Source organism: Eretmochelys imbricata, chromosome 4 (genome assembly GCF_965152235.1).
Source record: "Eretmochelys imbricata isolate rEreImb1 chromosome 4, rEreImb1.hap1, whole genome shotgun sequence".
In the NCBI taxonomy this organism is placed as follows: Eukaryota; Metazoa; Chordata; order Testudines; family Cheloniidae; genus Eretmochelys; species Eretmochelys imbricata.
In genome coordinates this window covers 5,756,028-5,781,405 of record NC_135575.1, presented here as the reverse complement: position 1 = coordinate 5,781,405, position 25,378 = coordinate 5,756,028, and the positions used below count along the sequence as shown (strand labels likewise).

The window sequence follows — 25,378 nt, the reverse complement described above, 5'->3', positions numbered from 1 at the left end:
GTAGATGTGACACAGAGTTTACTCTATCCCTTAGGAAGCTGTGTAATCCCTCGCCCTGTTAAATAGCTGCATTGATTTCTATTCAGATTTTTCCTTTCTTCAACTTCTAACCAGTGGATCTTGCGGGCTAGATAGAAGGCCTCCTAACAGCAGGTATTTTCTCTCTGTGTAGGTCCTTATTAGGCCACGACCAAGTTGTCTATTCACCTTTCTTTCCTTATATTGCCACACTTGATAAGTTTGGCATTTAAATAGGCCCAACCAGCAGTTAAAATTAACACGTCAGGCCAGACGGTGGAGTTATCACAACTAAGCACCAGCTACATTGTGAAACCTTTCTCGGTGCAAGAGAAGACTAAACTCCTAACCGACAGAGCTAGGCCAGCACACGTCCTGCTGTAGATGATTTATATCCGCAAAAGGAAAAGGAGTACTTGTGGCACCTTAGAGACAATTTATTTGAGCATAAGCTTTCGTGAGCTACATCTCACTTCATCGGATGCATATGCCTAAGCTGCTGCCTGAGCTAGGAGGATTCAGTGGAATCGTGACCCTGGCAAACTCTGTCTAGTGTATGCCAGGCTTTATATTTTGCAGAAAGTAGCTACACTTATGGAAATATCTTAAAATCACAGAATCTGTTATTCTTTTGCAGCCTTGATGTCACACATACACAGTGCAGAATGATGCCCTAATGGAAAGTGAAGTTGTCAGTTTTGATACTAGGTGGCGCCATAGTCAGTTATAGCTCTGGGTACTCAGGTACTCTTCCAGCTTTTCTGTGCTGCTGGGGCCTTCTTTTGCCCCTTAGGCCCTTGTGCACTACGACCCAGACATGTTTAACCACAGTTGTGAATGGGCTTTTTTCTGTCTGTTCAGAAAAAGCAATGGGGAAAAAAATTAAACAAAAATTTAAACATAGCTGTGGCCAAAGCATGTTACAATGCAATTAATTTTGTAGCTTAAATAGTGCTCAGCCCTAGCTGAGCTACATCAATTGCCAACATCTGTTGTGAGCAATAGGTAGTTTGGTTTCTTTTAGTATGAATGGACTGCAGAATACTGGGCAGACAAACAACTGCTTCTCCTAGAGTGGGATTTGCATTTATCAGTCACCACTTTTTACAGCTGGTTATAAATTTCCTAAAGATTCATTAGTCAATATCCTTTTTATCTGAAATTCACTAATACTAGAGCACTTTTAAACATATCCAAAAATAGGTTTAGCATAATGTATGGAGGGAAAAAAATTATTGCAACTCAACAGGAATCCTCTCCATACATATGACTACTTCTCAAAGCACTCTAGATCAAGTATTCTTTTATCAGATTTGATGTAGTGATCTATTACCGACCACCTGACCAGGATGGTGATAGTGACTGTGAAATGCTCAGGGAGATTAGAGAGGCTATTAAAATAAAAAACTCAATAATAATGGGGGATTTCAACTAACCCCATATTGACTGGGTACATGTCACCTCAGGGTAGGATGCAGAGATAAAGTTTCTTGACACCTTAAATCACTGCTTCTTGGAAAAGCTAGTCCTGGAACCCACAAGAGGAGAGGCAATTCTTGATTTAGCCCTAAGCGGAGCACAGGATCAGGCCCAAGAGGTGAATATAGCTGGACTGCGTGGTAATAGTGACTGTAATATAATGAAATTTAACATCCCTGTGGCGGGGAAAACACCACAGTGGCCGGGAAAACACCACAGTGGCCCAACACAGTAGTATTTAATTTCTGAAAGGGGAACTACACAAAAATGAGGCAGTTAGTTAAACAGAAATTAAAAGGTACAATGCCAAAAGTGAAATCCCTGCAAGCTATGTGGAAACTTTTTAAAGACACCACAATAGAGGCTCAACTTAAATGTATACCCCAAATTAAAAAAAACGTAGTAAGAGAACCAAAAAAGAGGCACTGTGGCTAAACAACAAAGTAAAAGAAGCAGTGAGAGGCAAAAAGTCATAGTTTAAAAAGTGGAAGTTAAATCCTAGTGAGGAAAATAGAAAAGAGCTTAAACTCTGGCAAATGAAGTGTAAAAACATAATTAGGAAGGCCAAAAAAGAATTTGAAGAACAGCTAGCCAAAGACTCAAAAAGTAATAGCAAAATTTTTTTTTTTTTTAAGTACATCAGAAGCAGGAAGCTGATAAACAACCAGTGGGGCCACTGGACGATCAAGATGTTAAAGGAGCACTTGAGGATGATAAGGCCATTGCGGAATTGATGAATAAATGAATGAATAAATGAGGAATAAATGAATTCTTTGCATCAATCTTCAAGGCTGAGGATGTGAGGGATATTCCCAAACCTGAGCCATTCTTTTTAGGTGACAAATCTGAGGAATTGTCCCAGATTGAGGTGTCATTAGAGGAGGTTTTAGAACAAATTGATAAACTGAACAGTAATAAATCACCAGGACCAGATGGGATTCACCCAAGAGTTCTGAAGGAACTCAAATGTGAAATTGCAGAACTACTAACTGACAATTTTTAAAAAGGGCTCCGGAGCTGATTCCGGCAATTACAGGCCAGTAAGCCTGACTGCAGTACCTGGCAAACTGGTTGAAACTATAGTAAAGAACAGGATTTCAGGCACATAGATGAACATAATTTGTTGGGGAAGAGGCAACATGGTTTTTGTAAAGGGAAATCATGCCTCTCCAATCTACTGGAATTGTTTGAGGAGGTCAACATACATGTGGACAAGGGGGATCCAGTGGATATAGTGTACTTAGATTTTTAGAAAGCCTGTGACAAGGTCCCTCACCAAAGGCTCTTAAAAAAAGTAAGCTGCTAGCAGGAGAGTGAGTTTGTGTGTGGGGGGGTGGAGGGTGAGAAAACCTGGATTTGTGCTGGAAATGGCCCAACTTGATGATCACTTTAGATAAGCTATTACCAGCAGGACAGTGGGGTGGGAGGAGGTATTGTTTTATGATCTCTGTGTGTATATAAAGTCTGCTGCAGTTTCCACGGTATGCATCCGATGAAGTGAGCTGTAGCTCACGAAAGCTCATGCTCAAATAAATTGGTTAGTCTCAAAGGTGCCACAAGTACTCCTTTTCTTTTTGCGAATACAGACTAACACGGCTGTTACTCTGAAACCTGTAAACAACATGGCAATGAGAAGAGTCATCTAGGCCAGAGGTTCTCAAACTGTGGTTTGCAGACCACCAGTGGTCCACGAGCTCCATTCAGGTGGTCCACGGATAGTTCCCTTTAAGTGCACGCTTGGGCAGCTGCACACAAGAGAATAAAGGGCCACGCACCTAATTAGTGGAGCCACGCAGGTGTGGCTCCACTAATTAGGTGCCTGGACCTTGGAGAAGACTCACATGTAAGATAAGGTGGTGGCCTTGCTGGTCACAAGGGGGTAGGTGGGAGGGGCCAGTGGGGTGAGAAGAGGGGGTGGGGAGAATTTGGGACATGCAGGCTCCAGCGGCCAGAGAAAGAGGCAACTTTCCCCAACTCCAGGGCTGCGGCTGCCAGGGAGAGATGGCCCTCCTTCCCAGCCTCAGCTCTGTGGCGGGGGGGAGACCCCCCAGCTTCTTCCAAGCCCCAGCTCGGGGGCTGCTGCAGTGTGGGAGAGACCCCCCGCCTTCCCAGCCCCAGCTTGGGGGCTGCCGTTGCAGGGGAGAGAGGGCACATCCATCGCATTAGAAAGGTAAGACTACTGATATTAAAATATGAGTTGTGTGCTTTTATTTGCAGAACAAAAAAAGTTAATTAATTTTTTTTATATAGCGCTTTTAACTATTGTAAAGCGCTTTGGATAACTAATGGTACAAACAACATTTGGAAAGATCATTAAGTAGTCTGCCAAGACCCTCAGCGATTTTCAAGTGGTCCACGAAAAAAATCGTTTGAGAACCACTGATCTAGGGTTTAGATACAGTGTACTTACTTGGTTTTGAAACAGTACATCCCCCCAGTAATTGTTTGCTTTTGCCCTGCCCCTTTGTTGATTTAATAAAAATAAGTCAATGGATAGGTTGGTAGGGCTGTAGAAACATCAGGGTCATCAAGGTTACACATCAGAACAAATACACAAGAAATATTCAAAATACAAATCAAAGCATTATCTGAAGCATGTTATGTACAACATTATGTATTTCTAAGCCAGGCACAGAATTCAAACTCCTCCCAGACAGTTCTATGATAATGAATATTTATCTTGCATAGCAAGGAAACAAAGTGCTAAAAGAGCTAAACTATACATTACATTTTAATGAGAAAATAATTACAAATTAAATGGCATGATACACAGATAAAAAAATATCAAGAAGGTGAAGTAAAAATAAGCTACTTCACTCTACTTGGCCAACAAAACCAAAAGCCCCACCAAAAAAAGCTATCAACCCTTGCTACCATTTACTACTCCTCACACTACCTTAGAGCTAAGATCATTACACAGGCATTCTAGCAAGACAACAGTAAGACTAATTCTCTCTCCCTATTTTAAAGTTTATTCTGTTCTCTAGACAGAGAGAAAATGAACCTGCTCAATTCCTCTCCCCCAGCAACCATGTGGTCCTCGGGTAGCTCTAAACAGCAAAACTCCCATACCTGTACCTGCCCACCCGGCCAGATCAGTTATGTCTTTCTGGCTGTATAAAGGTGAGAGTCTCACACCCAGACAGTTAAGAGTTTTTTTTGTTTTTTTTTAACATTGTTCCTTCTTTGGCTGTCAGGATCAGTAATGAACAAGCCAAAGCCTGAATGTGATGTTCCTGCAGTAGTCTTGGTCCCCACTAGTCCAGCCGAAAGCAGATCCAGATCTCTCAGATGGTGAAGAAGTCCCAAATTTGTAGTAATGTTCTATCTTTTAGTGTCAGTTCCACATTCTGAATAGTTTCTTGGTTAATAGGATTCTTATAAATTTAGTCTTCTTGCATGAAACAAGCCCCAAACTCAGGCAAAATAGTCTTAAACAATTGCATTTGTGCTTAATAATAGTTGTGGTTATATTTTTCTTTTTGCGCTTAGTAGCCCTGAAGCCATGTCTACACTAGGGCTTTCGCTGGTATAGAAATGTCACTAAAAAAAATTACCATTCGAACTGCCATTACTATACCATCAAGAGTTTCTAGTGTATATCTGGCCTCAGTGTCATATTATTCTCTTCATTCTTCCAGGGGTCCTTAGAGGATCCTACTTCTTTGCTTTTTAAAGCAGCTTCTCTTCCCTTCCCAGATCCAACCCGTGATGCGAGGAGGCTAGGGGAAGCTCCCACAGGGCCCATCATTGGTGGTTCCAAAATAGCATCAGAAAACAATGCCAAAGGGCCACAGAGTCCATGCTACAGAAAAAGGCTACAACATTTTTAAAAACAAAATCTGCAAAACCAGCTCAGACACAGCTTTGTAGGGGTATGTCTAAACTGCAGTTTGAAGGTGTGATTTTAGCGCTCAAGCTGGTGCACTAAAAAATATCTATATGGCTATTAGAGCATTGGCTGGTTGCTCTAGTCCAAGCCCCCCTGACCCTTGGGTCTGAGCCTGAGCTACCACCTGCGCTGTAGCATCCACACTACTATTTTTAGTGTGCTAGACCTCTCACTAATTTGGCTCAAGCAAGTAGGTACTTGTGCTATGAATCACACCACCAAGCCTCGATGTAGACATATCCTAGGAGACCTGATTCACGTTCTGGGCTCAGTCTCAAGGTCTGCTGTGCTTTGGAGGACGACATTTTAGTTTTTGAATAGGGGCAGCAATGCTCTTTGTCAAATTATAGTGGTCACTCCCAACCAGTTGAGTCCTGGCCAGTTCTCCCTAAAGGAAGTATGGTGGCTGAGGCATAAGCTTTGTCTGCACCAAGGATTTTTCTGCTAAGAACTTTCCACCATAGCTAACAGCCATGGTTGAAACATCTGGAGCCCTACTATAGACAAGACAGCTGTGGCCATAAGCATTTAACACCACATCAATCTGCTCTAACAAGATTTGGAATTAAAGGCAATGGCCAGTAGCTTCTTATCTAGGCTAAGACACCCAGTGTTAGATGAACCTGTGGATATATACTTAAAAAACAAAATACCTAATAATGCACATAAGTCATGTCATTTCAAGGATGAATCATAAAGCAAGTAAGCATTCAAATATGCAACCTTCAGGCCTCAACGTTGATGCCAAGATCCCCATTACATGTGGGACAAAGGCAGAAAGAGTCCTGAACATAAGAACACTATTTTTTTTTGCACTCCTACAATTATGGACAATGCCTGCATATACGATTAACTGAATTCACTGTTACTGTAACACACATCAATTCTATAAGTGAAAGAGAGCCCAAATGGATCTTCAGAAAACAGCACTGAGGTGAACAATTCCTTACATGCCAGGCTTCATTATGCACTGAGGTCCAGATCCTCAAAGATATTTAGGCTCCTTTCTCTTCCACTGATTTCAATAATATCTTCTGAGAAGATGAGCTGGAACGTTTATTACCAAGTTTGCTAGCGTCCCATGGAATTGTCTAACATTGGCTTGCAGATGCTGAAGCACAAACACTGAGAAACCTTGGCTGAAAAGAATTGGCTCCTAGGGCATGGTTAAGCTAGTTATTTTGGAAGACTGGAACAGGTACCATTGCCAGATCACTAAAATACTAAAGATTGGAAAGATATCCCTTTGTGTTTTTATTATAGGAAAACAGAATATGTTTTGATACCTGCTAAATCTCTAAACAAGAGGATAGTATCCAACCTCTCTGTTAGGGCTATGAAAAAGTTATTGCATATATTTATTCATTCATTCCTCTCCCACGCAGTCATATAGACTTTAGTCTGAACACATAAAAAAAACAAACAAAAAAAACCCCCACAACCAACCAACCAAACAAAAACTGTTCTCACCACCAAGAGCAGTATCTGCTCACTGATCTTATCTCCATTTTTTTTTCAAAATGGATCTCCAAAGCACAACATCTACAACATCCAAATCCAAGGAGCATCTTATTAAAATAAACTCTAAGCTATGGAGATATTTCTAACTCAACACCCAGCCCATATGTTCTATGAAGAAGGATTTCAATAGTTTTTAAAACTGAAGCTCCATATTTAACTGTATTTAATATATTTAACTGTATTTAACTGCAACTGTGCCAGGGAACTAAGATCATCATCTCCTTTTTGTGCCTCCAAAGCCTGCAAAGGAAAAAGACAATCATGAGATCTAAGGGCTTGTCTCTGTGGCCCCACATGGCGTGCTGTGGGGGTGTGAATTGCAGATTGCACTGGCGTGCTGCACTGTAAGTCCCCTGTGTGGATGCTGCGGGCGTGAGCTGGAAGGTACCTAGCTCACATTAACTTATTTGGTCAAAGGGGACTTCATTGGTGGGAACTGAGTACCTTTTGGTTCATGCCCCACAGCAGCCACGTGGCGGAGTTACAGAGCAGCTTGCCAGTGTGCGCTTATAGCTCTAACTGCAGGGCAGCGTAGGCGTAGCCTGTGGCAGTAATACATACAGACCCCATGCAACACAAACTGTACAACTATTTGAACAAGTTAAAAATTACTAAACCGATGATCAGTTTTCCTTGGCTTAGCAGGTAGACTAAGGAATAGAGACTGGCTCCCATCCAAACACCCGCTGGACACTGGTCAGGCTCAGATCCAGGTCTGAGCTGTGTGACTCAGGCCTGCTTCAGTAGAAACTTACCAAAAAGATGTTCTGCCATGTTCCTGCTCCTTTCCATGGAGGGTGGGGGAGGGTGTGTGAGAGATATGTATAATAAATACACACACACACACACACACACACACGCCTTCTCTTCACAGCAACCCTTGTGTCAGACTCTGGACATGTTTCTAGTCTCATTTGGAAAGGGAAAAGGTTCTGAGTCTAATGTAACCTTTGGCAGGTAAGCAGAGAAACTAGGGATGAGCTGGCTACAAGTTGTCCAAATGCTGTCAGGCATCCACCTAAAATATATGCTAGACCGTATATATGATATTACCCATACTTCATGGATGCCTTCAGCCTTCACAGTGGCCACTGAAATGAAAGGCCAGTTATAGATCTCCAGAGACAGACAGTTATTCTCGTAGGAGGGCCAGGGTGTGCTATTTTAAGTCCTGGAGCAGTTACAAAATAGCAGTGTGACATCTGGGGCTAGGGACCGTTTTAATCCTGGGTATCTCAGAAACTGTCAGGGCTATATCTGACTCTGGCATTGGCAAGCTGAGAACTCCACTTTTTCCTATGGTTTTGAGCATCTGGCATTAGCCATGGGGATTTGTGAGATATAGGATAGTTGGTGGTTCATTTAATCAACAGACGATGAATCCGTGGAACTCATTGGTGCATGTTACTGAGGCAAATAGCTTAGTCCATGAAAAGAAAGGGATTAGATGTTTATATGAATACAGAGAGCCTTCTAAATTGGACTTACAAGGACAAAAATACAAGAGCTATCCATTTTTCTCTTTCAGGGCATAAGCTGAACAGGAAACTTTACTTCATAGTATATCACATCACATAACTATGTATATTACAGGGTTTTTAGCCTCCCTCTGATGGTGCCATTAGTCCTTGGGATGAACAGGATACTGGTCTGGGTGAATTATTGTCTGTTCCGGGTGGCCGTTCCCATGCTAATGCATGTGCGTGTGGGAGAGAATTGCTTGCTGTGCAAGTAGCGATGGCCCCGCTTCTTTCTAAACATCTGCAAATCACTGGCTATTTAGGTATTGCAGGCCCTAGGCTGCCTTCTTTACCCCCATTTCCTTTACACCACAAAGGATTTGAAGGAGAATGATTCTGCCAGTGATGGCATTCAGTTCAGCATCCCAGGACTGATGATCTGGAGAATGGCATGGATTGCACCCTCAGCAAGTTTGCAGGTGACACTAAACTGGGAGGAGTGGTAGATACACTGGAGGGTAGGGATAGGATACAGAGGGCCCTAGACAAATTAGACGATTGGGCCAAAAGAAATCTGATGAGGTTCAACAAGGACAAGTGCAGAGTCCTGCACTTAGGACGGAAGAATCCAATGCATCGCTACAGACTAGGGGCCGAATGGCTCGGCAGCAGTTCTGCAGAAAAGTTATAGTGGACGAGAAGCTGAACATGAGTCAACAGTGTGCCCTTGTTGCCAAGAAGGCCAATGGCATTTTGGGATGTATAAGTAGGGGCATTGCCAGCAGATCGAGGGATGTGATCGTTCCCCTCTATTCGACACTGGTGAAGCCTCATCTGGAGTATTGTGTCCAGTTTTGGGCCCCACACTACAAGAAGGATGTGGAAAAATTGGAAAGAGTCCAGCGGAGGACAACAAAAATGATTAGGGGACTGGAACACATGACTTATGAGGAGAGGCTGAGGGAACTGGGGATGTTTAGTCCACGGAAGAGAAGAATGAGGGGGGATTTGATAGCTGCTTTCAACTACCTGAAAGGGGGTTCCAAAGAGGATGGCTCTAGACTGTTCTCAGTGGTAGCAGATGACAGAACAAAGAGTAATGGTCTCAAGTTGCAGTGGGGGAGATTTAGGTTGGATATTAGGAAAAACTTTCACTAGGAAGGTGGTGAAACACTGGAATGTGTTACCTAGGGAGGTGGTGGAATCTCTTTCCATAGAAGTTTTTAAGGTCAGGCTTGAGAAAGCCCAGGCTGGGATGATTTAATTGGGGGTTGGTCCTGCTTTGAGCAGGAGGTTGGACTAGATGACCTCCTGAGGTCCCTTCCAACCCTGATATTCTATGATTCTATGATTTAATCAAGTCAACTACTGTAGTCTAGAGAAGGCTGACGGGGGACACAATAACAGCCTTCATATATGTAATAGATTGTTATAAGGATGATGGGGATTAATTGTTCTCCATGTCCACCAAGAAGTACTTAGTTTGGTTTGCAGCAAGGTAGATTCAAGTTAGATATTAGGAAAAACTTTCTGACTACAAGGATAGTTAAGCACTGAAATAGGCTTCCAAGGGAGGTTGTAGGATCCCAGTCATTGGAGGTTTATAAGAACAGGTTGGACAAATACCTGTCAGATGTTCTAGGAATACTAATCTTGCCTCAGTGTGGGCAGGATGGACTAGGTGACTTCTTGAGATCCCTTCCAGCCCAGCATTTCTAAGATTCTACGTACAAAGTTTGAATTCCTGAACATGGTCATTAAAGAGCTGGAGGTGGCAGTCTTGGAAGGTCATTTGGCACTTCATGAATGCAGTTCAGCTGTAGATGTGTCAGTCTCAGGAAAAGATATTACCTCTCCCACCTTGTCTCTCTAATTTGGCATTTTGGTTATTTAACGAATAATACTTTGGGAAAGAAGCTATGTACAGTAGGAAGTTCACACACATTCAAGGAACTTTATGGAGAACATCTCAGCAATATGTTAGGTTTTATTTTGCCCAGGAGGAGTGGATCCAAAGCCCACTAAAATCCATGGTAGTCCGTTTATTCATTTCAATGTGCTTTGGATCAGCCCCAAAATCTCGAGGAGCCACAGGAAGATAAAACAGTTTTTGCCTTACCAGAAGCAGTTCTTGTCCCTGAGGTATGAGGCCCCATAGAGCCACCTGAATTTCCGCCGGGAGGAGGAGAAGCAGTGGGACCAGCGTATGGATTGGCATACGGAAAATATGAGGAACGTGGTTGTGCCCTGAGAAAAGAAACATGGGTTTAAGGATTTCTTTTTTTAATTAAAGAAAGGTCACTATTTAAGAAGGTATTAGCATCCAAAGCAAAGCATCTTTTTTAAAAAGGCAGATATGAGTAGAAAAATACAATTGCACACATTTTACTTATTTTAGGCCTAAAACTTAGCAAGATGCAAAGAGGAATTGGATATATACATGAACAACAAGGTTTTTCAGAGCTATCATACTTAATGCTAACAAGTTTTGGAAGAGATATTAAACCGCATGCTTCAGGATTTAACCAGTATCTAATTCCTAGGGATTACGAGGTTTCTTGCACCTTCCTAAGAATCTGATGCTGAGTATTGTCAGAAACTGGACTAGATTTTTGATCCAGTCTGGCAATTCCTTTGTTCTTCTACTACATTCATGTAATGTTAACAAAAAAAAAAAAAAAAGTACTTTCAAGTATCTCTAGGACATTTTACTAGAGAAGATATGAGCAACTGCAATAGAGGTGTGAAGAGAGAGACGGAGTAAAATTCATGATCTTTGACTCATCGCACTTCAGTTTATTCTCAACCTCTAGAGACAGGAGATTCCGACTTTTTGAAAATCTAACGTCTGCTCCTTCACTCTAAGTTTGGATCACAATTTCTTCTTATTCTTGTCAGAACATGGGGAAAGAAGAGTTTTTTAATGGAACAAAGCTACTATGGTACTTGGGGACAGTGGTATGTGCTTTCACAAGTTTGAAAATGTTGGCTTAAAATCTGTTGTAAGACAGGAAGCTAAAGTTAGGCTCTTAAATACTTATTTAGGCCACTAAATAAGTGACTCAAATTTCCAGCATTCTGAGCACCCAAGAGCTCCGACTGAAGTCAAAAAGCACATCTTTTCTGTATACAAATTTCCTGGTGTTTAGACCAGTTTAAAGCTTAAAAAAAAAAAAAAAAAAAAGGCAAGCAGATATTTAAAACATCCTAGGAGCCCTAAAGGGGTGACTTCAGTTACTTCAACAAGCCATTCTCCTCTGAAGAGTGACACTGTAAACATTTCTGTTTCTTCCTGCTGAAGAAATCTTCATCCTGTGTGTATTCAGTCATGTCTGCTAGCTTTGCTGCTTTTACTTCTATTAGCCCTTCAGAGCTAAGAGTGTCAGCTGGATTCTATTGCTCCTTGTACATCAAAATTGGTCTCTGCTCCCAAACTGTTTTTTCTGCAGAGCTGCCAGTTTGTCTCCTCCAGCTCCCTCCCGATCACTTTTCAAAGTAGATTGAAACTTCAGTGCATTCCAGCATGTTTCGTATTAGAGTCATGAAGTTTTTATCAGTTTGTATCCCAATTTTTGTTCCTTAAAGAGTAGGTAAATACACACAGCCCCATATATTACTATATTCCAATAAATGATGAGTTGGCATATCTGTAGGTAGCCCAGTCACTTGATAAACAAAACACTCCCGTGCAAGATCAGTTTGAGCTCTGCAGAGTTCCTGAAGACCTATAAAATCCCACTAAAATGGTAACTGTTGCTAATCCTACTAGGCTGTTTGGAAGAGTTTACAAAAATGTTTTGATTTTTAAATAAACATTTCAAATGTGAATGGCAGATGAGGGCTCAGCTCTTTAAATTACTTTATTATTGTAAAACAGATTTTTGCCTGTTACTTTGTACAAAGTAATATTTAAGTAAAAGTCCTTTGTAGAATCATGCCACTTGGATTTCTATTCATGGGATACAAGATGGAGAGACTAGTCCATGTACTGGAACCCCTTGGAATTTGGCTTCCCATAATGTCTCAGAATGGTGCATCCTGGATGTCACAGCAGAGCAGGAACCAGCCCAAAGTGACTTCAGGGGAGATAAAATTAAGAATAAAGGCTAATTTATAGGGCTGTCATGTGATTAAAAAAATTAATTGCGATCATGCAATTAATTGCACTGTTAAACAATAGAATACTATTTATTTAAAGATTTTGGATGTTTTTTACATTTTCAAATAAATTGATTTCAATTACAACACAGAATACTTTATTTTTGATTACAAATATTTGCACTGTAAAAACCAAAAGAAATAGTATTTTTCAATTCACCTAATACAAGTACTGTAGTGAAATCTCTTTATCGTGAAAGTTGAACTTAAATGTAGAATTAGGTACAAAAAACCCCGCATTCAAAAACAAAACAATGTAAAACTTCAGAGCCTATACGTCCACTCAGTCCTACTTCTTGTTTAGCCAATCGCTCAAACAAGTATGTTTACATTTTCAGGAGATAATGCTCCTGCTCCCTGTTTACAATGTCTCCTGAAAGTGAGAACAGGCGTTCGCAAGGCACTGTTGTAGCTGGCATCACAAGATATTTATGTGCCAGATGCACTAAAGATTCGTGTCCCTTCATGCTTTTACCACCATTCCAGGGGACATGCGTCCATGCTGATGATGGATTTTGCTTGATAACTATCCAAAGCAGTGCGGATCGATGCATGTTTTGAGCAGTGGGTTGGATTAGATGACCTCCTGAGGTCCCTTCCAACCCTTATATTGTATAATTCTATGATTAAAACGAGCCAGAGAGAGACAATTCTGCCCCAAGGAGTTCAGTCAAATTTAATTAATGTATTATATTTTTAACAAGTGTCATCAGCATGGAAGCATGTCCTCTGGAATGGTGGCTGAAGCATGAAGGGGCATACGCATGTTTAGCATATCTGGCACATAAATACCTTGCAATGCCAGCTACAAAAGTGCCATGCGAATGCCTGTTCCCACTTTCAGGTGACACTGTAAATAAGCGGGCAGCATTATCTCCCGTAAATGTAAACAAACTTGTTTGTCTGAGTGATTGGGTGAACAAGAAGTAGGACTGAGTGGACTTATAGCCTCTCAAGTTTTAATATTGTTTTGAGTGCAGTTATGTAACAAAAGAAAAAAAATCTACATTTGTAAGTTGCACTCTCACGATTAAGAGATCACATTACAGTACTTCTGAAGTGAACTGAAAAATACTATCATTTTACAGTACGAATATTTAATAAAAAATAAAGTGAGCACTCTATGGTTTGTATTCTGTGCTGTAATTGAAATAAATACATTTGAAAATGTAGAAAAACATCAAAAAATATTTAATAAATTTCAATTGATATTCTATTGTTTAACAGTGCAATTAAAACTGCGATTAATTTGAGTTAATCGCATGAGTTAACAGCAATTAATCAACAGCCCTACTAATTTACAATTACTTCTATTCTTAATGCTCTTAGCTATGACATTGGAGATATTCCATACAACTTGTTTATACAATTTTTTTAATTTGCAGTTCATCGAAACAAGCTACAGTGGTAGGTGGTTACCTGAAACAAAACCAGGATTAAAGAACCCTTTTAAAATGCCCTATCTGCTGAAGCTTCAGCTTCCAACTGGGAATTGCTACCGTGGCAGAATTTTGCAGCTTGGATGATGCAGGATGCTGCAAGCTCAAATCCAGAAGCAATGTGAATATTTTGTAGCTAGGTAAAGTGTACACCACGAGGAGGACAGACTACTGGGAACAGGGAAGGAGAGAGCGAGCGTAGTGCTTACCTTTGACTACCAGCCAAGTATCCTAGTAGGCCTCCTGTTCCAAGTCCAGTCCAAAACCCTGGTCCTGAATTGGCCTCAGAACTGGAACCGCCACCAAAACCACCAGCTCCTTAATTCAAATTGCAAATGAAAAAACAAAAAAAACAATCATCAACTTTGAGTCAATGGCAAATTTACCATCATGCCATCCTTAGAGTCATACAAAAGAATTATTTTAACAAAGAACTAACTGTGAGACTGACTTCAATGGACTTTAATCCTTCAGTGGCTCAATCCCCATTTGAAGAGCTTCAGGGAGCGGTTCTGCTCTGGAAAGTGATTACATTAAAAAATGGCCCCTTCTGTTTAATAATTGCATTACAGTAATGCTTAGTGCCTCCATCCAAGATCAGGGTCTCTTTGTTACTAGACATTGCACAAGAACACATTAAGAGATAGTCCCTGCCCCAAAGAACTTATACTCTAAACAGGCAAGACAGATAAAGTATGGAAGGTGAAACAAGGGTGAAGCAACATGTTCAAGATCACATAGCAGGTCAGTGGCAAAACTGGGAACAAAACCTTGCTCAGTGCCTTATATATTAGGCCACACTGCCTCCCAGTCTTTTCACTCAACAGATTTGCTGCCATTTTGAGTAACTGCGTATGTTGAGTAGTATGTTCTCAATCTAATGACTAAAACAACAATACCACATTTTTCTCCTGGTAGTTCTGTCTCAAGTGCATGTTAACAGAACTGTTAACCAAGATCAGATTGCAAAACCTTCATTATTGGTGATGCATGAGTCAGGGGAAACCCAGCTCGACTTAAATCTCTGGTTGAACATGCAGAATCATCAGTTAGAAAAAGGCATATTTTTAATTGTTAGCAGAAGCCTTTTAACCTGGAATCAGAGGCAACGTGGAATTTCACTATGTCATTTACAGTCACTTTTTAGAGTAGAACTGCACTCTAACTCCAGAGATAAACATATTCATAATCACTAAAAATAAACAATAAAAAGGGAAGTAATCAAAGAAGGCAGTCTAAACTCCCCCTGAACTCCAATCTAAACCAATCTGCCAGAAACTTCACAGGCATGTTATGACATAGTAGTCCAAGGGGGGGGGGGGAGAGGGGATCAATAAAGTATTTGAGATATGAGTTAAAGAAAATTTTTTACAACACGGAAAATTTCCTAACATGTCTGAAATCTGTTGGCCCTGGCAAGGACAGGGACCTTGGCTAAACCTGGATGATAAGGAATAGGATGGAAGAAGAAAATGACTTTTTGCTCTGTGCTTGACAACACCTAGCACAGTAGGGTCCTGGTCACGGCTGGATTTTGTAGGTGCTTCACAATACAAATACATAATAATGATAACAATAGCCATTGGTGTGCAGTAGGAACTCACCAGGGTACTAATGGGCACACGGCACAGACACATGGTTTAGAAATTCCAGAATAAGCAAATGGGAACAGATTTTGCAAAAAGCTCTTATGGAATTTAAGAGCACAAGTTCCATTAACATACATATAAAAGCGCTCACCACCACACTATTTCACAGCATTAAATTTTCAAGGTTCCACTTGATTTATCCTTACCCTACTTCTCATTCAGTATTGAAAGGTTGACTCCCACTTCCGATTAGCCAATGATGCCGGCCTCCGTTGCCCACTACTTAGATTTTCAAACAAGCACTGTCATGCTTTCTCCACACACTTGGGAGGCACTCCCTGTAAACATCCGCACAACTACAGTGCAACCTCTGAATTATGAACACCTCAGAAGTGGAGGTTGTTTCTAACTCTGAACAAAAATGTTATGGCTGTTCTTTCAAAAGTTTACAACTGAACATTGACTTAATACAGCTTTGAAATTTTACTATGCAGAAAAACAATGCTTCTTTCCCTTTTTTTTAAAAAAAAAGTAGTTTACATTTAACACTCTACTGTATTTGCCCTTTTTTTTTTTTTAGGTCTCTGCTGCTGCCCGACTCTGTACTTCCGGTTCCAAATGAGGTGTGTGGTAGACTGGTCAGTTCATAATTCTGGTGTTTGTAACTCTGAGGTTCTACCGTAACTCATTATCCACCTTCAACTCCCTCCTCAAAACCCCCCTTTGCCATGAAGCCTTCAAAAAACTTGACAATGGCTGGGCTGCTGATGTGCTGAGACCACTGCCTATCATGTTGTCCAATGTTATCGCATTGTTTCCTTGTGTTCCCTTGTGGGTCTGTCTGTATCCATCTGGTGTCTCTTTCCTTATATTTAAGTTTATAAACTTTGGAGCACTGGACTATCTTTTTTCTGTATTTAAACACCTAGCACAATGGCATCCCACATAAAAAATAATTTTACTCAAAATGTTTGATTCCTTTCAAGTTGTGACCAACCCCCTTCTCCTACTCTGACCAAATAAATATGAAGTTTCATACTAAAAGGACTGCTTTGAAAAAAGTTAAGTTTGTTAAAAATAACGTGAGAGTTTCAAAGACAAAGGGCAGCCAGGCATCCAATTCTCTTTGAGGGTCAGTGGGAGTTGGGCACCTAACAACCATTTGTGCCTTTGAAAGTCTCCTCTAAAGAGTATAGTAGAAAGCTAGTTGCAACTTTAATAATGAAATCATGACTGTGGGCCCCATAACTGGTGTCAAGTATCAGGGGGTAGCCATGTTAGTCTGTATCCACAAAAACAACAAGGAGTCCAATGGCATCTTAAAGCCCAAATAAATCTGTTAGTCTTTAAGGTGCTACTGGGCTCCTTGTTGTTTTTGTGGCCCCATAACTGACATTCACACTCGGCAATGCATGAAGACTTTTTTTTGTTTTTTAAACTATTTCCGCCCACATTTGCTGAAGCCAGAGCAATACCACATTGCTTTTTATTTCTAACACTACAACAAGCTTAGAACCATACCTGTGAAGCTGGATTTAAAACCAGGAGGAGGTGGTGTCTGACTATTCTGCCAAGATGTCCTAGAGTATCCATCACCGTTAGAGAAATCCTGTTGAGGCAGCTGATTACTGAGGAATAGCTTGTAACATCCATAAGCAAGGAGCAGAAGTACTATTATGACAATCACTCCAACAGCAGAATCAGAGGAATCCTGAGAATTCACTTTACTTGACTGGTAATAGCTGGAGCTAAAGCTTCCACCAAAGTTCTGAGCTTTTCTTTGGCCTTCCTCGGTTAACTCTAACCCATACTGCAAACCACAAGATCCCCTTAAGATGTAAGGGTCATCTGGATAATCATAGCCTTCACAGCTCACTTCGATTCTTCCAAAGCGATAGGAGTTGTCCAAGTCTGCCTTACACTCCCACTGAAATTAGTAAACAAAATTCAAAGTAGTAACCATTTCCTGGTTGGTGAGAGTAGACTTTTGTTTACTTTCCTATATATGTAGTGAAATATAGTAATAATTAATCAAATCATTTAAAAACAGTTATTAGGAGAGCTTCTGGACATTTGTATTTTAAGTTAGCTATCAAGATTCATGAACCTTTAACTTAGAGAAATGGAACATTCAAAAAGTAAAGCAATTGTAACTTTAAAAGACAAAGGTTCAGTAGTTCACGTCAGGTTTTTCTAAGCATTCATCTTTATAGAATACTGCAGAGTATCATGTAATAAAAAAAGCAATAGCCTTTAAAATGTTTTAGATAAGTGTCCCCCACAAGAAAGCTGGGTGGTAGTTACAATGAAATACTAATCAAGGCTCTAATCCTGCAATCTGATCCATGTCAACAGACTGTTGTATCCTGGTGGCACTCCATTGACGTAAGTGAGACAGAAGGGTTGCCCACATAGATTAAATTGCTGGATCAGAAACAATGATGTAATGAAAGCATTCTGTAAAGAAAGTCATAAATGCAACTCCTAAAGAAGTGCCTATCTCATCAAACAAAAAAATGGCCTTAGCCATAGGGCACATATAGTTTTAGCAAGATTTAAATAGTTAATTCCTGAAGAAACAATTCAGAATGACACATGCAATTATAAATCCATGTTCGACCGAATTTACAAAGTAATACCAAGATCTTTCAGTGTTTCTATTGCCAAGACTCCCATTTCAGCTTTTCTTCCGCAGAAACCTATTTTGCTATTACCCAAACTTTCGACAATTGGATAACATATTAAAATTTCAAGCAAAAATGTGGTTTAAAGATCGCAGAAATATCTGAAAGTCAGAGCCTGTCTACAAAGGAAAGTTGCAGCAGTTTACCTTAAATTGGTTTTAAAAATCAGTTTAGCTAAGATGGTACAAACCTCTGTGTTTGGTTACAGAATGCCTTGTTTCAGGTTTAGCATAAATTGATTGGCAAATTGTTTTAGCAAAGCCAAAATAAGGGTGTCCATAAATGGTCTTGCACTATTTTAACTAACTCAGTTTAAAAATAATTAAGTTAAACTGCTGCAATTTTCTCATGTAGACAAGATCTTATTTTTACACTAAAGAAAGAGATGGGTAATATGGAGACTTTTGTATTGGTCTTTGATTTTAGGAAGTGTATTTTAAGAAACCCAACATTTGGCTCAAATTTGACTGGACAGTGTTCTTTAAAACAAAATTTAAGTTTGGGGTGTAAACTAACAGACAATGTCCCTTTAAAACTATGCTTTTAAACCAGGGGCCTCAAAGTCCCGGTCCACAGGCGTCTGCAGCCCGAGAACCTCCCCACTGCGGCTGTGTAAGAGAGACCCATGCAGCTGGCTCTGTCTACTGCAGGCGCTGCCCACCGCAGCTCCCCTTGGCTGGGGGAGAGGGACAGAGATACCGTCACTAATCACTGGGCAGAGTCAGGCACTGTCACTTCCCCTCCCCCCACAATGAATATAAACAAGTCAAAATACCCAACACAACTATCTGATGCACACCTTATTGTAATCCTGAAGGTTTCAGTCACTGAGGCCTAATATCAACAACCTGACAGAACTGAAGTGTTGCCAGGTGTCTGGGAAACACTAAAAACTCTCTGGCAGGCGAAGAATTGTATAAAGTTGTATGATAGTTTTATTATTTCTACAAAATTCAAAATAAAAAATACAATATAAATGTTTTCTTTTCTCTGACATTATTAGCCGCTGGAATGATTTGAGGACTGCCACTGGCCCTAAGGTAAAATGTTTAAAACAGGGGTCTCAAACTCAGTCATTAAAGGAATAATCTGCACTATAATTTAGAAATGTTCTTGTGATTCTTTTTAGTTTATGGTTGCTGAAAATTTCATTCAGTCGGTGCAAAGAGATTCTTATTTAATATTTAGCATTTCATTTACAAGCACTTTGAAGTGAAGCTACCTGTATGTCAAAGCCATCCCATCCTTTGTTATAACACTGAACAATCGCGGGGACGTATGCACATCCAGCTGTGCCTCCAGTACATTGTAACTGGGGGACTGGAGATGTCCGCCGAGAAGTAGTATATCCATCTCTGTAGAGAGTGAGAGTTTGGATCTCCCGCAACAAAACCCTCCCTGAAACAGGAAGTACACAAATTAACAGAACTAGCATGCATGAAGAATTTGTTTCAGAACAAGAGTAAATGTGATAGTTAACACAAGCAGCCTGCCACGGTGCTTTCAGAACAGGGAGCACTTTAAAAACCACTTGAGACTCCCAGCAACAATGTGATTGTGGTTGAAAGTCTATGACACTGACAGGCCCTGCTAATAGGACCCAGCTCTGTTCTACTCCTTTCAAAGAGATGTTACTGTGTATGTCACAACACAGCTGGCACCTCACCAAAAACATACAGGCTTATACAAGAACCTTTGGTTACAATGCAATAGTTTCTCTGTGAAAAGCAAATCCCTGATTGTGTATTTACCATAGAGATGCTCATGAACAAATTTGTTTAAAAAAAGAGAAAAAAAATAGTCTGCTTCATAGACTCCATAAAAACTCTCATGACTGAACCTGAAATTAGTACAAAATGGAAGTGGAGGAAAAACCTATGACTTTAGTCAATCCATGTCCCAGTCCCTCAAATTCAAGACAGCAATATACAAACTGAAGACGTCAAGAAAGAAAGACGAGTAAAACAGTTTAATTTCAGACTAGCTCTCTTCAATTTATACATACCAACTCTACAGGAACAATCCCCAAGTCAAGAATCCCCAAATGACACAAAAATTAAATGCTTGCTGTATCATGATGACTAAGCATACTATCACCTACTAATGAGGATCACCAAGTATCTTACACCCTCTAGAAATTTACCACAATACATGAACCATGCAAACAAACGCTCACAATCATAGTTTTTCAAGGGGACAAAAAATGAAATCAAACAAAACAGTAAAATCTTCTTAGAGACTTGAAGACAGACCCTAAATAATGCATACACAAGAACAGCCATACTGGGTCAGTCCAAAAAGAAAAGGAGTACTTGTGGCACCTTAGAGACTAACCAATTTATTTGAGCATAAGCTTTTGTGAGCTACAGCTCACTTCATCGGATGCATTCAGTGGAAAATACAGTGAGGAGATTTATATACACACAGAACATGAACAAATGGGTGTTATCATACACACTGTAAGGAGAGGTTTCAGAGTAGCTGCCGCGTTAGTCTGTATTCACAAAAAGAAAAGGAATACTTGTGGCACCTTAGAGACTAACCAATTTATTTGAGCATAAGCTTTCGATGAAGTGAGCTGTAGCTCACGAAAGCTTATGCTCAATAAATTGGTTAGTCTTTAAGGTGCCACAAGTACTCCTTTTCTTACTGTAAGGAGAGTGATCACTTAAGATGAGCTATTACCAGCAGGAGAGTGGGGGAGTGTGGGGGGGAGGGAGAAGAAAACCTTTTGTAGTGATAATCAAGGTGGGCCATTTCCAGCAGTTAATAAAAACGTCTGAGGAACAGTTGGGGCGGGGGGGGGGGGGAGAGAATAAACATCGGGAAATAGTTTTACTTTGTGTAATGATTCATCCACTCCCAATCTCTATTCAAGCCTGAGTTAATTGTATCCAGTTTGCAAATCAATTCCAATTCAGCAGTCTCTCCTTGGAGTCTGTTTTTGAAGTCTTTTTGTTGTAATATTGCGACTTTTAGGTCAGAGATCGAGTGACCAGAGAGATTGAAGTGTTCTCCAACTGGTTTATGAATGTTGTAATTCTTGTCATCTGATTTGTGTCCATTTATTCTTTTACGTAGAGACTGTCCAGTTTGAACAATGTACATGGCAGAGGGGCATTGCTGGCACATGATGGCATATATCACATTGGTAGATGTGCAGGTGAATGAGCGCTGATAGCGTGGCTGATGTGATTAGGCCCTAGGATGGTGTCCCCTGAATAGATATGTGGACACAGTTGGCAACGGGCTTTGTTGCAAGGATAGGTTCCTGGGTTAGTGGTTCTGTGGTGTGGTGTGCGGTCGCTGGTGAGTATTTGCTTCAGGTTGTGGGGCTGTCTGTAGGCAAGGACTGGCCTGTCTCCCAAGGTCTGTGAGAGCGATGGGTCATCCTTCAGGATAGGTTGTAGATCCTTGATGATGTGTTGCAGAGGTTTTAGTTGGGGGCTGAAGGTGATGGCTAGTGGCGTTCTGTTATTTTCTTTGTTGGGCCTGTCCTGTAGTAGGTGACTTCTGGGTACTCTTCTGGCTCTGTCAATCTGTTTCTTCACTTCAGCAGGTGGGTACTGTAGTTGTAAGAATGCTTGATAGTGATCTTGTAGGTTTTTGTCTCTGTCTGAGGGGTTGGAGCAAATGCGGTTGTATCTTAGAGCTTGGCTGTAGACAATGGATCGTGTGGTGTGGTCTGGGTGAAAGCTGGAGGCATGTAGGTGGGAATAGCGGTCAGTAAGTTTCCGGTATAGGGTGGTGTTTATGTGACCATCGCTTATTAGCACTGTAGTGTCCAGGAAGTGGATCTCTTGTGTGGACTGGTCCAGGCTGAGGTTGATGGTGGGATGGAAATTGTTGAAATCATGGTGGAATTCCTCAAGGGCTTCTTTTCCATGGGTCCAGATGATGATGATGAAGATGTCATCAATATAGCGCAAGTAGACTAGAGGCATTAGGGGACGAGAGGTGAGGAAGCATTGTTCTAAGTCAGCCATAAAATGTTGGCATACTGTGGGGCCATGCGGGTACCCATAGCAGTGCCGCTGATTTGAAGGTATACATTCTCTCCAAATGCGAAATAGTTACGGGTGAGGACAAAGTCACGAAGTTCAGCCACCAGGTTTGCCGTGACATTACCGGGGATACTGTTCCTGATGGCTTGTAGTCCATCTTTGTGCGGAATGTTGGTGTAGAGGGCTTCTACATCCATAGTGGCCAGGATGGTGTTTTCAGGAAGATCACCGATGGCTTGTAGTTTCCTCAGGAAGTCAGTGGTGTCTCGAAGATAGCTGGGAGTGCTGGTAGCGTAGGGCCTGAGGAGGGAGTCTACATAGCCAGACAATCCTGCTGTCAGGGTGCCAATGCCTGAGATGATGGGGCGTCCAGGATTTCGAGGTTTATGGATCTCGGGTAGCAGATAGAATACCCCAGGTCGGGGTTCCAGGGGTGTGTCTGTGCCGATTTGTTCTTGTGCTTTTGAATGGGTCAGTCCAGTGGTCCATCTAGCCCAGTATTCTGTCTAATGAGATTAGGGCAGTGATTCTCAACCTATTTACCATTGTGGGCCACAATGTGTTACGGGGGCCACATCCAATACTACCTGTATGGCCTTGAGGCTGTCACATGGGCCGCAGCTCTGTGCTGATCGGGCTGCAAGCGGCCTGTGGGCCATAGCTTGAGAACCACTGGGTGAGGGGAAGTTTATAAAAAGAAGGCCTGTGACTAATAGAGGTGACTGGAGATGGTTTTAAACCACACCAGCCACACCATCAGGGCTCATTCACCTGCACATCTGCCAATGTGATATAGGCCATCATGTGCCAGCAACGCCCCTCTGCCATGTACATTGGCCGGACAGTCTCTAAGCAAAAGAATAAATGGACACAGATCTGACATCAGGAATTATAACATTCAAAAACCAGTAGGAGAACACTTCAATCTCCCTGGATACTCAATAACAGACTTAAAAGTGGCCATTCTTCAACAAAAAATCTTCAAAAACAGACTCCAACAAGAAACTGTTGCGGGGGAGGGATAGTTCAGTGATTTGAGCATTGGCCTGCTAAATCCAGGGTTGTGAGTTCAATCCTTGAGGGGGCCATTTAGGGATCTGGGGCAAAAAAAAATTGGGGATTGGTCCTGCTTTGAGCAGGGGGTTGGACTAGATGACCTCCTGAGGTCCCTTCCAACCCTGATATTCTATGATTTTATGAACTGCAGAACTGGAATTAATTTGCAAACTGGACACCATCAAATTAGGCCTGAATAAAGACTGGGAGTGGATGCATCACTACAAAAACTAACTTCCCCCTGCTGATACTCACCTTCTTGTTAACTGTTTGAAATGGGCCACCTTGTTTACATTTACATTGGCCTCATTAGCACTACAAAAGTGATTTCCACCCCTTCTTGTCCTCTGCTGAGAATAGCCCACTTCCACCTTAACTGAATTGGCTCATTAGCACTGAATCCCCCACTTGGTAAGGCAACTCCCATCTTTTTATATGTTATGTATTTATACCTCCCTTCTGTATGTTCCACTCCAAGCACCTGATGAAGTGGGTTTTAGCCCACAAAAGCTTATGCCCAAATAAATTTGTTGTTTAATTTCTCTAAGGTGCTACAAGGATTCCTTGTTGTTTTTGCTGATACAGACTAACATGGCAACCACTCTAAAACATGTCTTAAAAGGAGCAAACATAAACCTTCCCACCCCACCAGCGTTATCTTAAAAGTGAAGCCCATGTGAACGCAGGTGGAATGGAAAACCTGTTGATCAACAGGAAGGAGGGGAGGAAAGGCCTTGGGGAGAAAGGAGGTTGTAAAACTCATCTGGATTGAGACTAGAACTAAGGGTGACAGTGTCCCAGTGTTTTTAGCTGGGGCCAGTACCTGGCAATGACATCACTGGTTTGCTGAGGGGTATAAAGAGCTGGGAATTTGAGGGGGCTTGGTAAACCTACCTGACTACGCGGGAGCATGCCAGGAGGAGATGGTTTTCCCCAGGTCTGGCCTGTTTTTCCCTGCACTGAGCACCTGCTTCTGCCGGCTCTGGTACCCTGCGGGGCCTGCGCCTGCGTAGCGGCGGGCTGCGAGGCAGCGTCAGCGCAAGGCTCCCAACCCCGCGTGCCCTCTGCTCTCCCAGGTTAACAAGGGCTCGCGCGGTGGCTCGGCCCGCAGGAGGGCTGGGCGTGGGCACGGAGGGCTCACGCCCTCTCGGGGCGCTGAGACCGGGGCAGGCGGACCGGCCACCCGCCAAGGCCCTGGAGAGACCCACGCAGCCCGGCTCCCGCGCCCCCCGCGGGGAGGGGTCGCGTCCTTACCCGGCTGGTCCCAGCCCCGCGCAAGCCCCGGCCCGCTCAGGAGCAGCAGCAGGGATATGAGCAGGACCCGCCCGCCGGCCGCCATGACGATGCCAGGGCGCATCCAGCGGCTACAGCCCGCTGTCACCCGGCCCCGACAGCTCGCGTTACTGCGCACGCGCCTGCAAGCCGCGCCCTCTAATTGGCTAGTGATTGTTGAGCGGTTGACTTGCTCGCGCACCTTGCTGCGTTCTGCCCACAGCGCAGAATATGGGCGGAGTCCGGCCAATCCTCGCTCCGCCCCCGCCCTGATGCCTCCCCTCTGCCGGCAGAGCCCAGGGGCGGAGAGGCGGCTCTGAGCCTGCCGGAGGGGCCGCTGGGCAAAGTTTAAGGCTGCCATTTAGTCAGGGGTATTTTTAGTAAAAGTCTCCAACGGGTCATAGCAATAAACAAAAAGTCACTGCTCCGACCTGTCCATGACTTGTCCGATATACGCCAACTAAAACTTGGGCGCTCTTGGGGGTGCGGGGGGGCTACAGCAGATGCTGCTGCTCCAGGGCAGCAGGGGCTGGTGCAGCTGGCCACAGCGTCTGGGGTCAGCTGCACCGGCTGCTGCAGAAGTCCTGGCAGTCCCGGGAAGCCACGGAATCCGTGACCTCCATGAAAGACTCTCAGCCTTAGCAATGTCTAATAGGTGCACATGTGATTTCTGTACTGCAGCTGTTTCCCATATTCCCTTGCTGTTCAGCACCACCCCAGTGCCTCCCAGGCTGGGCCTCTGCCCTGCTGCAGTGCTGGAGCTGCAGGATGGCACAGGCAGAGTTAAGGGTGCCTGGAGGCGATTT

The 25,378-nt window shown here is 42.4% G+C and overlaps 1 protein-coding gene across 1 annotated transcript; it reads right to left on the bottom strand.

Annotated features, from left to right (window-relative positions):
• Positions 1 to 3,682: 3,682 nt before the first annotated feature.
• On the bottom strand, positions 3,683 to 24,681 carry SARAF (store-operated calcium entry associated regulatory factor). Its single transcript, XM_077814826.1, has 6 exons — positions 24,555 to 24,681; positions 19,463 to 19,638; positions 17,078 to 17,483; positions 14,177 to 14,285; positions 10,490 to 10,617; positions 3,683 to 7,150 (listed from the first exon to the last, which is right to left on the bottom strand). Exons 1-6 carry the CDS (start codon positions 24,655 to 24,657, stop codon positions 7,125 to 7,127), a joined length of 948 nt encoding a protein of 315 aa, XP_077670952.1. The 5' UTR covers positions 24,658 to 24,681; the 3' UTR covers positions 3,683 to 7,124.
• Positions 24,682 to 25,378: the final 697 nt, after the last annotated feature.